The sequence below is a fragment of the Eupeodes corollae genome, chromosome 2, assembly GCF_945859685.1.
Source record: "Eupeodes corollae chromosome 2, idEupCoro1.1, whole genome shotgun sequence".
In the NCBI taxonomy this organism is placed as follows: Eukaryota; Metazoa; Arthropoda; class Insecta; order Diptera; family Syrphidae; genus Eupeodes; species Eupeodes corollae.
This window is the reverse complement of record NC_079148.1, coordinates 106,642,352-106,655,291: the sequence shown is the minus strand read 5'-3', so window position 1 is coordinate 106,655,291 and position 12,940 is coordinate 106,642,352. Positions and strand designations below refer to the sequence as shown.

Below are 12,940 nucleotides of genomic sequence, written 5' to 3'. Positions count from 1 at the left end.
AACTCTCAAACGAGTTTCACCTCCATGCTTCGCATTGTTACGTTATACCTATTTCCCCAACTACTCTGATTCCCATTGAAAACTACAAATCGTAGTGAAATTAAAAAAAAAACAAAGTTGCAAAAGCTTGAATGTACTTTTGACTTTGAAATATATCTACAACATCCCTTATCGATTTATTACTTTCATTCCCTCTCTATCAAGATAAACTATAGAATAAAGGATTAAATGTTTGTTGTTTATATTTACAGAAGCCCTCCTGCAGTCACGTCCATTGCCACACATACCGCCCGGATCAAGTCTACTGGAAGCTGAATTAATTGCCCAGAGTCAGGATGGCTCGTTGCATAATGCACAAAGTCACAGTCAGGGCCCAAGTTCGACGACCTCAGGCTTTGAATCGGCCCACCGATGGACATCGAAAGAAAATCTACTAGCACCCGGCCCAGAGGAGGATGATCCGCAGCTATTTGTTGCACTCTATGATTTCCAAGCTGGTGGAGAGAATCAACTTAGTCTGAAGAAGGGCGAACAAGTCCGAATATTGTCATACAATAAGTCAGGTGAATGGTGTGAAGCCCACTCAGATTCGGGGAATGTCGGTTGGGTGCCATCGAACTATGTGACACCATTGAATTCGCTTGAAAAGCATTCATGGTATCACGGACCAATATCCAGAAATGCGGCCGAATATTTATTAAGTTCGGGAATAAATGGAAGTTTTTTGGTGCGTGAGAGTGAAAGCTCACCAGGTCAGAGGAGTATAAGTTTAAGATATGAAGGTCGAGTGTATCACTATCGCATTTCGGAAGACTCTGATGGCAAAGTATACGTAACGGCTGAGGCTAAGTTTAATACTTTGGCCGAATTGGTGCACCATCATAGCGTGCCACACGAAGGCCATGGACTGATAACACCATTATTGTATCCTGCACCAAAGCAAAATAAACCTACAGTGTTTCCATTGAGCCCCGAACCGGATGAATGGGAGATTTGTCGTACGGATATTGTGATGAAACATAAATTGGGTGGAGGGCAATATGGAGAAGTGTACGAAGCTATTTGGAAGCGATATGGCAATACAGTGGCTGTTAAAACACTCAAAGAGGACACAATGGCACTGAAAGACTTCCTGGAAGAAGCTGCCATAATGAAAGAGATGAAACATCCAAATCTAGTGCAACTTATAGGTAATGAATATTTTTTCTTTTACTTTAGGATTTCAATTTTTTTAAAACCATTTTTCCTTTTTTACTTAACAGGTGTATGTACAAGAGAACCTCCATTTTATATCATAACAGAATTCATGAGCCATGGCAACTTGTTGGACTTTCTACGATCCGCCGGCCGTGAAACACTAGACGCAGTAGCTCTTCTCTATATGGCAACACAAATTGCCTCGGGAATGAGCTATTTAGAATCACGAAACTACATCCATCGGGATTTGGCGGCACGTAATTGTCTTGTTGGAGATAATAAGCTAGTTAAAGTGGCCGATTTTGGTTTGGCCCGATTGATGCGTGATGACACTTATACAGCACATGCGGGAGCTAAATTTCCCATTAAATGGACAGCACCGGAAGGCTTGGCCTATAATAAATTTAGTACGAAGTCTGATGTGTGGGCTTTTGGTGTGCTTCTTTGGGAAATAGCCACATATGGAATGTCTCCTTATCCTGGAATCGATTTAACCGATGTATTTCATAAGCTAGAAAAAGGCTATCGCATGGAACGACCACCGGGATGTCCGCCCGAGGTGTACGACCTAATGAGACAATGCTGGCAATGGAATGCACAAGATCGACCCACTTTCAAGAGTATCCATCATGCTCTGGAACATATGTTTCAGGTGAGTGTGAAGATGTGAAGCGGACGGTTGTTTTTTATATTCTTAGGTTGTGTCTGCTTCATAGGAATCATCGATTACGGAAGCAGTTGAGAAACAATTAAATGCTTCACAAACCCTCACCCCACAAATGGGAAAAAAGCCGCAGATGGGGGGCGGTGGTGGTGGCGGAGGTAGTGGAGGTCACCATGATCAACAAGCTAGCACACCGCTATCAGGTAAATAATATTTTAAAAAAAAGTTAAATGAAAAATAACATTTATTATTCTTCTTTTAGAAACGGGCTCCACCTCCACCAAACTGAGTACATTCTCCAGCCAAGGCAAGGGTAATGTACAAATGCGACGAACCACCAATAAGCAGGGAAAACAAGCTCCCGCTCCACCAAAGAGAACGAGGTATGCGGTCATTAGTTATCACTTAAAAGTGTTCACTTGGTCTAATCTTATGTATTTTTTTTTTTCATTTTTTAAGCCTGCTGTCTACCAGCCGGGATTCAACATACCGTGATGACGATGGGAAAAATTTCGTTGAAGAACTGAATACGAATGGTAGTTGTATTAAGAAATCATCTTCTTGCAGTAGTTTTATTATCGATATTCTATTCCGAGGTATTTGTCACCTGAGTAAGGGATTAAAACAACATTTCACCACATTTATTACATTTTTGTTAACATAAAATTATGTGTGAATGTTTGTTTTTGTGCATTTATTAAAAAAAAACATGCACTCAATAACCAGTAAAATATTTGAAAGATTGCATTACTAACTAACTAACAAAAAACCTAGTTAAAAAAGATTTCTAATAAAATAGAACTTATGCATTTAAATCTTAGTTTTTCAGCGGTGAGTTAGGCAAACATTAATCTATAATAAACTTAAGGGTTTTAAGACAAAGCATGACGAATCATCTAACAAAGTCGGGATATAAAACGCAAACATTTATAGATTATCACGTTTCTAGGCGAAAGCCTTGATTAGGTCACATTATTCATTTAACACTGAAAAAACCTTGACTCTTTACAGTTTAATTAGTCTTTATTCAAATAAATAAAACCATAAATAATTTATCTATAAATTAATACTCTGCACGAAATTATTGTAAACATATATACAAAATGCTTTTGAGTGGTTTAAGCATTTTTGCATTAATCCATAAATATTTAATATTTCGATATCCCCTCTAACAATCTGTGTGACAAATACTTACAGCAATGCTTCCTATTTTATAATCAGAAACCAATTAGTAAATTAAATAATTTTAACTTATATATTTATTTATTTTTTGTAACATTTAGGTTTAACCCGGGACATAACCAGCTTGGCTAATCGTTGTGATTCGGAAAACGATAATCCGGATGCTGACACCGATGGCGACAGCATGGATTATAATAACAAAATTCAACATTCCCTAGGGCATCATCAGAAACCCGTTCAGCATAGCTCGTTTAAACGACCAACACCAGTTATGGGTAATCGTGGTTTAGAGACACGCAACAGCAAGCGATCCCAACAACATCCGATTCATGCCAAACATTCAATGGATCATACTCAGCATCATAGTTTGGCTGGCGTGATAACGCCACCATCAAGTCATCAAATAACTGTGGGTGCTTTGGAGGTTATGAATGTAAAGCGAGTAGTGAATAGATATGGAACATTGCCTAAAGTCGCCCGGATCGGTGCTTTTCTTGATAGTTTGGAAGATTCTGGCGGTGTTGTTGTTCAGCAGTTAAATCATAACACTGTGGTTTCAGATGTTCCGCCCCCACCACCCCCCGCCATAGGAACAAATGGTGTAATGGCTCGCAGCAATAATCTAACCAGCAGTGTGGCCACCTTCAAAGGAGGTCAACCCCAGATGATTCGAAGTAATTCTTCAAGTGGTGTTACAATGGCCAACAATGCATCGGCAAGTCTCAATAAGCTACAACGTCATCGCACTGCAACTGACGGCTCCATGATGACATTCTCCTCATTCCGTGGTTCTAGCAATAGTCCAAAACGAGCTCAGCAATCAGGCCTAGCCAATTTAGACTTCCCACCACCTCCGCCAATAGATCTGCCCCCACCACCCGAAGAATTCGAATCGCCACCACCACCGCCACCCATAATTCCCATTCCTCCACCAGCGCCAATCAATAACAACGACGTTTCGAATACCGCTCCGAGTGTCGAAGAAGCTAGCTCGAGATTTGGAGTTAGCTTGCGCAAACGTGAACCATCTACGGACTCGTGCAGCTCTCTTGGCAGCCCCCCAGAGAACCATCACCAACAGGATAGCAGCATGAAGGAAAAACTCGAAATGAAACTGATGGCCGAAATCAAAGAACGAACTAATCCAGCAAAAATGCAAAACAACCACAACCACCACCACGATGGTCGAGAAAATGGTGGACAACAAGTAGATCCAGTGTCACAATTAGTCACTGAACTGGCTGAAAGCATGAATCTTCCCAAAGTGGATAAGAAGCAGCCAGCAGCACCAAAGTCGGCGTCGCATCCCCCAGTGACAAATCAAAGTGAATCGTCCAACACAAACACATTCAAAGCTCAACTTAAGCGCGTAGAGCCGAAAAAACTGCAAACCCCACCACAGAACGATTCAAATACAATCATTGACTTCAAATCACGCCTCCGTAAGGTCGACAACAACAACAGCAATGGCAACGATGCCAAAGAAAATCAATCACATCAACAGAATTCCCTAAAAGACGACAGTACTAACTCGGACGATAGTACGACCAAAAACTATAATAATTCCTTTAGAAAAGACAATTCGGATCGACATTGTTCCGATAACAATCCGAATGAGCTACACACCAAGCCAAAATCTAAATCACAGATCGAACTGAAAAAGACTGAAATAAAAATCGAAGTTTCCGTGCTTCATAGTTGCGGAGACCAAGACAACAATAAAAAGGACAGCAATCACTCGTTGAAGTCTTCAACTACTGCTGCTACAGACTCGGGAGACTCTTCGGAAGATGGTAAGCGCCGCAGCACTGGCAGTATTAGTAGTCTGAAAAAGCTGTGGGAGCCCAAAGAATGCACTCCAACTGAGGGTCAGACACAGCTCTCGCCAAAGTTGGCAATGAAGAATCATTCCAATAACGAGAACAGTGAAATTATAACAACCGGGACAACACCTACTCCACCAGACTCTACAACCGACCAGCACCAGTTGCTGAACAAAAGTAAGCCCGCAGTTCCACTAAAACCTACCAAACTAACAATCTACGCCACACCCATTGGCCAGAAGATCAACACCGACGGCAACACCAACTCAAATTCTACAACTCCTCTCAGCAATAACACATCTTCGACACAAATCAATCGTGAAAGTATACTAGAGCTGGTAAGTCTGCTCGAGGGAAGTCTTAAACTACCAGTTAACTCGATTTCAGCTTCACAATGGCTTCAACTTAGTGACAAGCTGAACATCCTTCAAAATTATTGTGTAGTGTTTGCTGACAATGAAACAATGCCACCGCATTCAAAATTTCATTTTAGAGAACTGGTGACCAGAGTGGAGGCCCAATCGAGGAGTCTACGTTCGGCGGGCAGTAAGAATGTCCAGGATAATGAAAAATTAGTGGTCGATGTGGGACAATCTCTCAAGCAGATATCAAATGCATTGCACAGGTAAAGTGGAAAATAATATACATAAATCTCAACAAAGAAAAGAGAATGATTATTTGAAGAGTTGGGTTTTTTATTTCCAGACCCATGAGTCTAGTCAGTAAGCGAAAAAAGCATTTGCTTGTATTTATTTGTTTTCCCATGTCCCACAATAAAGTAATAAATTTTGTTTTTTTTTTTATGTAACATTTAAACATTGTGGCATACGAAATTAATAACGGAAAATTAAAATTAAAAGAGAAAAGAAATAAAAACAAATCAGCGAAGGTGTTTTGCTCCTTCAAAAAAAAAAAATAAAAATAATAATAATAATTAATTAAATACTGAAAACATCAACATTACTAATTTTGTTCCATAGTTTTGTCTGTGATATGTTGGAACATTTTTTTTAGTTTTTTTATTTTAAATTACAAATTTTGATTGTATGAATATTTAAATATGCACTATTATTTAAGTTTAATTTGCTCATTTAGATAATTATGTTCTTTTATCTAGGATTTCTTTTTCTTCTGTGTATTTTAATTGAAACAAAATGATATAATAGACACTGCCATTATTTCGAAAAATGATAATTTATTCGTAAATTTACCTAAATTGTATTCAACAATTAACCTTTAAAAGAATATGTGAAATGTTCATTGTGCTGGAGGAGTCGAAGTCTTTGATTGGCAAGTTAACTAGATTACCATTCAGTTGAGAAGTCGGATTTGAATATTGGAAAGAGCTTATAACAGAATTAACAAATTGGTGTTGTTTTTGGATGATCGTCGCGCAAGATAATCTGAATACAGTTTTACGAAGAATTTTTCTAAACTTCTAAGGAAGGGTTAGCAGTTTTTAATGTGACTTAAAACTGTGAAATTTAAGGACGAGTGTCATTTGGTGAACATAATTCTTTTATATTCATTTTCAAATCAGAAGAATTTTTTAAAGGCTATAGCTAAAGTGCGTGTCTCGAATACAAATCTAGTCCATCTTAAATATCTGTTTGGACAAATGTTCCAAGACGCTTTTACAATCAATCTTATCACGAAAATAGGCAAATACTTTTAAGAATCTCGAACAAAACCATCAACAAACAAATATGTTCATATTAGAAAATATTATACAATTTTGCATTGGGAATTGATTAAGTGATAGTGGATTTGTAAAAAGTTTCCGACTACGATGTTATTGGTAATAGAGCTGCATAATTGCTGTCTTCAAATTATTTTTCCTTAAGCAAGAGTGTCTCCATTCTTATCCTAATGGTTCCCACAATTTATTGAACGTAATTAAGATCTTAAAAAAAAATGTTAAAGTCTCGGGTAAAGCCGAATTTCGTAAACGCTTTTTTGATATTGCTCTTAGCTCATATGGTAAGATATTTTATATCGATGAATCTAACCAAATAACAGACCTCTATAAATGAGAAGAAAGCTCATAAACTTGGAACCAAAAATACTCGTTGTCTGAGCGGCTTAACACCAAAACCACATTTTAATTTAGATTGCTTTATTGACATTGGGCAACATAAGGTACTTCATTTGCAGTCAACTTCATTCTTTGAACGTAAATTTGACCAAGGCAACTAGTTACTTTTCCAAGTGTCATGAAGTTCAAATTCAAAACTTTACTTCAAAAACCTCTACTTTAAGTTCATAGTACAAAAACTACCAAACACATTATTGTCTACAAAACTCTGCTCAGACAAGCTACAAGTCAATTACGATTTGTCTTTTGTATTGTAAAGAAATATTACTTATTTCTTTTTTAAATTGACAAGTAACCCTTTTACATAAAACATTAAATGGAATTGTTCAGAAAATAAATAAAATATAGAGTAGTAAAGCTTAGCTTTCACTTAAATGAAAAAATAGTTGTCATTTTGACATAAGTTGACTTGACTTCGTAGTTAGGGAGATTTTTTTTGAATAACTTTCCAGAAAACTTTCCCATAAAGTAGCCTTAATTGGAAGGCTTTTTTGGCAGCTGGCCAATCAGGTACTAGAAACTTGCCTTAGTTTCAGGTCCCTTATGTCGCCTGAACCTGCCCATTGTTTACACAGGCTTTTCATAGTTTCGTAAATGTCGATTGTTCAAAGCTCTTACAATTCTTCTTATTATTCAACGTTGATTAAATAAATTGAATACTCTTAAGATGTTAAACAGTTTTAATTGCAGATCGCGATTGTTTAAGAATTTCGTCCAACTCTTTTTCTGCATGTAAAGCTCTTCATACACAACTTATATTACTCTACGTTTTTTCATGAACTATTTGGAAATTTCTTTTTATATTATTGATATTAAAAAATGGATCTCAGCGGTTAAGAATTATCAACCAATAACCACTTCTTATGTATTCTTTTGTTGTTAAATGAATATTGGAATATATTTTCTCCAAGCTAATCAAACACACCATCAACTGAATGACTTCCAAACAAGAACTTTTATATTATCTCCTTATTTAATATACACTTTGTTGCATTTCCTTTTTTGTAATTTAATTTGTTTGTAATAATTTAGAACTATGAAATGCAAAGTTCCAGTAAATCAAAATGGTAATAACTACAAAAAAATATAATTATGTTAATATTATTTTATTTTGAGCATATCATTAAAATCAAAAATTTACATAAATTTATCCTACAATATACCAATACAAAGCAAACTTATTCACAGAAACACAAGGAAACTTTGTACGTATGTTTATCTAAATGTAACAAGACCGTAAAAATGAGTTAAACTAAACACTTATATGTATAGTTTGATCTTGCAATATTATACTACAATTTAAAAATTGATTTTATTGAAAAAAAAAGAAAGCTATTTGTTTTAATTTACACAAACAAACAAAAATTATGTTTTAGTAACATTGAATATGTTTTATGTGCATTTTGCATGAAAGTACATAATTATATTATAATCATTGCTTGAAAAACTCTTCTATTACGAATAAATTTTATGATTAGTTTTTAAAATCAAAATATTATAAAACAACACTTTAAACAACAACAAATCGAAGTAAAATTAAAATATAAATAAACAAAATGCTAGTCGTACTCGTAAAATAAACAACAAAACATATAAATATATATAAAATGTAGTTGATCAAAAATTATGCATATGTATAAAACTTTAAAAAAAATATATATCGGTATTTTCTCAAATATTTCCAACTGTTTTAATTTTCTGTTTAAATTTAATGAAAAGAAAAAACTTAAATCAAATGTTTTGTTTTTCTTCTTCTAACTTATAATTGATATGAAAGTTAGAAATAATAATCAAAATATTTCGCATTTTTATTTTTAAAGAAACAACAACAAAAAAATACTAAATAAGCAAATAAATTATTCATTACCCAAAGATATTTATGCAAAATGAAATTGATTTTTCGTTTTAATTTTATTATTTTAAGCTAATTATTAAGTATTATATTTAAAAATCAATTTAAATTTAAACAAAAAATTAAAAAAAAAAAACATTATATAAGTGTACTGTAGAGCTTGCTCGATTTTTGTTTTTTTCTTTTTGACTTTTTATTATGATATTTACGAATATAAATACATATATTAAAATAAAAAAAAATATCTATTTTGAGTATAATAATAATTAAAATATTTTCGATTGATAACTACAAAAACAAAATAAGTAATAATAATAAAAATTTAAAAAAAAAAGAAACAAACTATAAATACTACTCGATAAGATATTAATATAACAATTACGTATTATTATTATTATTATAAACTATAATTTTAAATTAATATACCGCAAGAAATATTCTAAAATAAATATCGTAAAACATAATTTTGTTATATAAAAATAATGGATGTGTGTTTGTTTTTATTCTTAAGGCATTCTAGGGGAGGAGTTAAGGATTTTACGAAAGGTAATCGCATTAATTATACACTTCAGAAAGTAGTTACCTTATAGCAAACTTCAAAGAGGCTCATCATACGTGCATGTGTTAGTTGTTAGTAAGATAATAAAACAATTAAAGCCTAACACATGCACAAAATACAAAACATAATTAACATTTAACATGAATTAATACAGAACAACAAAATATAAAATAAAGACGTTAACGATAGTGGAGCACTGGTTCTAAAGAATGCTTTTAATCCCACCTTATTTAAATTTAAATCTATCGATGAACAGTTTAAGTTATATAAAGTGCTCATTCGCCTTAAAGCTTCATTCTTCCCATAGTTAGTTCTATGGAAGTCAATATGTATGAGTTTCGCCTCGGTAATTCAAATGTACACAAGATAGCTAAGGTGCATAAATTTCACCATTAATGAGTTCATAAAGAAATATTAAATCATTATAAACACGATGTTCATAGAGAGGCAGATCATAAGGATCATCCCAAGGAAGACTCTTTAGGGCAAAGCGAATGAAATTATGTTGAATTGATTCAATACGTTTTCTATACATTTCGTAATTAGGACTGCATACTTGCGATGCATATTCAAGATGAGGACGAACATGGCAATTGTACAAAGAAAGAGTAACATAGGGATCATTGAACTCCAAGCATAGAACTTGCATTATTGACAATAAAATTAATGTGATGTGTAAACTCGTAAGTTGGGACAGAAATAAACACCTACATCTTTAAACGTGGAGACGCGAAAGAGTTTTTTCTGTGATGTACAATAATCAAATACACTAACGATTCGTTTTTTAGTAAAAGTTATCGTCTGGAATTTTAAAGGGTTGAGGACAAGGCTATTTTTGCCACACCAAAATGTGAAATATAATAACACTGGTCGACAAAGTTACGTTTTTTTTACTATTCTACAAACAAAACAATACTTTTTTAAATGATTAAGAAGTCTTCAATTTGAATCTCACTTTAAAATTTTTCTATCACATCAGGTTTTTAAAATATGACCCTTTAAAAATGCTAGAAACCACCAAAAATCGTGTTTCTAAGACTAAGTTGAACTCAAAATATCTCTTAACAATAAATTGTATGATAATTTTGGAAAGTACAAATCTTTCTCTTCTAGATAAAATTTAAATCATTTAAGTATCTTACATAGTTTCTGGAAATTCTAATTATTTTGTTTATTCTTCATTTGACTCTATACGTAGTTGGTGAATTTGATACTTTCATATAGTTTTGAAAAATACGTTTTTGACTTAATTTGTAGTGCTGTTTAAGAATCCAAACTTTCATTTTAACTATTTACTCAACTTTTAAAAGTACCTACCCATTTCCAACATTATTTTTATAATATTTTAATATATTTCAAAAACTTGATATTATAGAATTGTTGGAAAGTTTAAAAAACATCCAACTGTGTCGTTTTTAATTCGGGAGTCTTCTGGACTCTTCTGAAAGTGTACGCTTAATAAAACTTGTTCTTCTAGGGCTTTAATTTATATTTGCTTTAGTGGTACACTTATACTTTTTAGTATTAAAATTGTCAATAAATAAAAAAAAAACTCGATTTTCGGGGTTTTGTCGATTATCGTCATGTTGCGTTCAGAACTCGAAGTCGAAAATCCCCTCCACCTCGAACATGACTCGCGCACAGAAATGGTTGAGAATTATAGTTACTTACTTAAAGTGGCGCTACAGTCCGGGCAGACCTGGGCCTCAATAAACATGCTTCTCCACCCAGCTCGGTCCCTAGCTAGCTGCCTCTAGTTTCGCACGCCAAGTTGGTTGAGGGGTTCATCCACCTGCGTGCGCCACCTGAAACGCGGTCTTCCTCTACTGCGCCGACCCTCGCAATTGGATTCGAAGATCTTCCGGGCTGGAGCGTTGATGCCCATTCGCTCTACATGACCTAGCCATCTATGCCGTTGGACTTTAATTCTGTTAACTAGGTCAGTGTCGCTGTACAGACCGTACAGTTCGTCGTTATATTTTCTGCTCCACTCTCCATCTATGCGTACGGGACCAAAAATCACCCGAAGAATTTTTCTCTCGAGCATCCTAAGACACTCTCATCTTTTTTGGACAGGGTCCAGGCCTCAGCGCCTTAAATGAGAACCAGGATGATGAGTGTCTTATAGATGGCGATTTTAGATGCTCGAGATAGGACTTTACTTCTTAATTGCCTTCTAAGCCCAACGAAGCAGCGATTTGCAAGAGTTATTCTTCGTTTGATTTCAGCGCTGGTGTCGTTGTCTTTGTTAATAGCGGTGCCTAGGTAGACAAAGTCATTAACTACCTCAAAGCAATAGCTGTCCATGGTGACTTTTTGTCCAACACGTCGTTGTTCAATGTCCTTTTTTGATGACAGCATATACTTGGTCTTGCCCTGATTGACCACTAAACTTATTTTCTTCGCTTCCGTCGAGTATAACGACCGGTATTAATTTAAATCGAGTTTGATACGGTCATTTTAAACTTTACATAAGGAAGATTTAAAATTTATAAATAGAACTCACCAAATAAAAGTACGGAACTCAAAATTCAGAAAATATAAAATTTTTGAAATCTCACACATATATGTATATATTAACCTATATATAAATTAAATTTATGGGCGGCTTTGCAAATACCGCAGAACGAATTTCCTTGTAATTTTTTTTGTTTAATTGAGTAGGGGTCTCAATAGAACATGTTTTAAATATTAAGGCGAGGAAAGACCTTTAAGTCATAAAAAAATATTTTCTTTTTCGGACTTAACCCTATTTTTTTTTAAATAAAAAAACTGCGTGTCGAAATTCGTGCTGCGATAATGAAAAGTTGATCCAAATGTATTATTGTTGTAAAATATCTATGGAATTGTCCAGAGATTTGAAACACAGGAGGATTTTCCTAAGTTCTTTGTTTTGCTAGACAAAGATCCAGAAATATATAGTTAAAAAAAAACTAACAGCATGAATCCTAAACGGTTGCAGAGCAGCGGAATCTGAGTAAACAGGTAGCCGTGGTTGTCCAGGCACTCTTAAAATTACAGTAAGATGCGCTGGCCTCGTTTCACCAACGCCTTTGCGAGATAACTTCGTTCGAGTGACAAAGCCCCACAAAACAACACAAACCTGACAAATACAAAAAATGACCAACATTTACAACAGATGGACGAAACAATAAAACGAACGATGGAACGGACAATACCAAAGTACGAAGAACGGGACCAAATCGACGCTTAAAGAAACGCGATAATTGACGCACTGCAGAGGCACAAGAGTGGCTTACTGACAAGACTCAAAAACTTGTACAGACGACTTACAGACCCACATGACTTGGAGGTTAGGACACTGAAGTCGTCAATAAAAAATGGCAATCTGTTGATTAAGGAGAACTACAGGTTATCAATTAATAAGTACTGGGACCGCAAGATCCGGTCAGTTAATTCGAGTGACCCTAGTATGTTCCCTAAAATCAACAAGATATTCAAGAAAAAGAACGACAATGACCTTCCGAGTCTCAGGACAGCGCAAATAGATCCAGAAGAAGCCACCTTTGACGATGACTTTTATATAATTGAAGATCCGAAGGAAAAA

The 12,940-nt window shown here is 34.8% G+C and overlaps 1 protein-coding gene across 5 annotated transcripts in view; it reads left to right on the top strand.

Annotated features, from left to right (window-relative positions):
- The window catches only part of LOC129948441 (tyrosine-protein kinase Abl), a 137,030-nt gene extending 128,077 nt beyond the window's left edge, over positions 1 to 8,953 (top strand). The window contains exons 3-10 of one of the 5 annotated variants that reach the window (XR_008781873.1): positions 252 to 1,190; positions 1,263 to 1,849; positions 1,914 to 2,064; positions 2,124 to 2,244; positions 2,321 to 2,400; positions 3,145 to 5,204; positions 5,360 to 5,491; positions 5,572 to 8,953. Coding sequence is in view for 4 of the 5 variants with exons in the window: in XM_056059450.1 (XP_055915425.1) it covers positions 252 to 1,190; positions 1,263 to 1,849; positions 1,914 to 2,064; positions 2,124 to 2,244; positions 2,321 to 2,400; positions 3,145 to 5,491; positions 5,572 to 5,674 (4,328 nt within the window). In the remaining variant the exon portion in view is untranslated. Of the gene's footprint in view, positions 1 to 251; positions 1,191 to 1,262; positions 1,850 to 1,913; positions 2,065 to 2,123; positions 2,245 to 2,320; positions 2,401 to 3,144 lie in introns of all 5 variants that reach the window. The other 4 variants (XM_056059450.1, XM_056059451.1, XM_056059449.1 and 1 more) reach the window with 4 other exon arrangements.
- Positions 8,954 to 12,940: the final 3,987 nt, after the last annotated feature.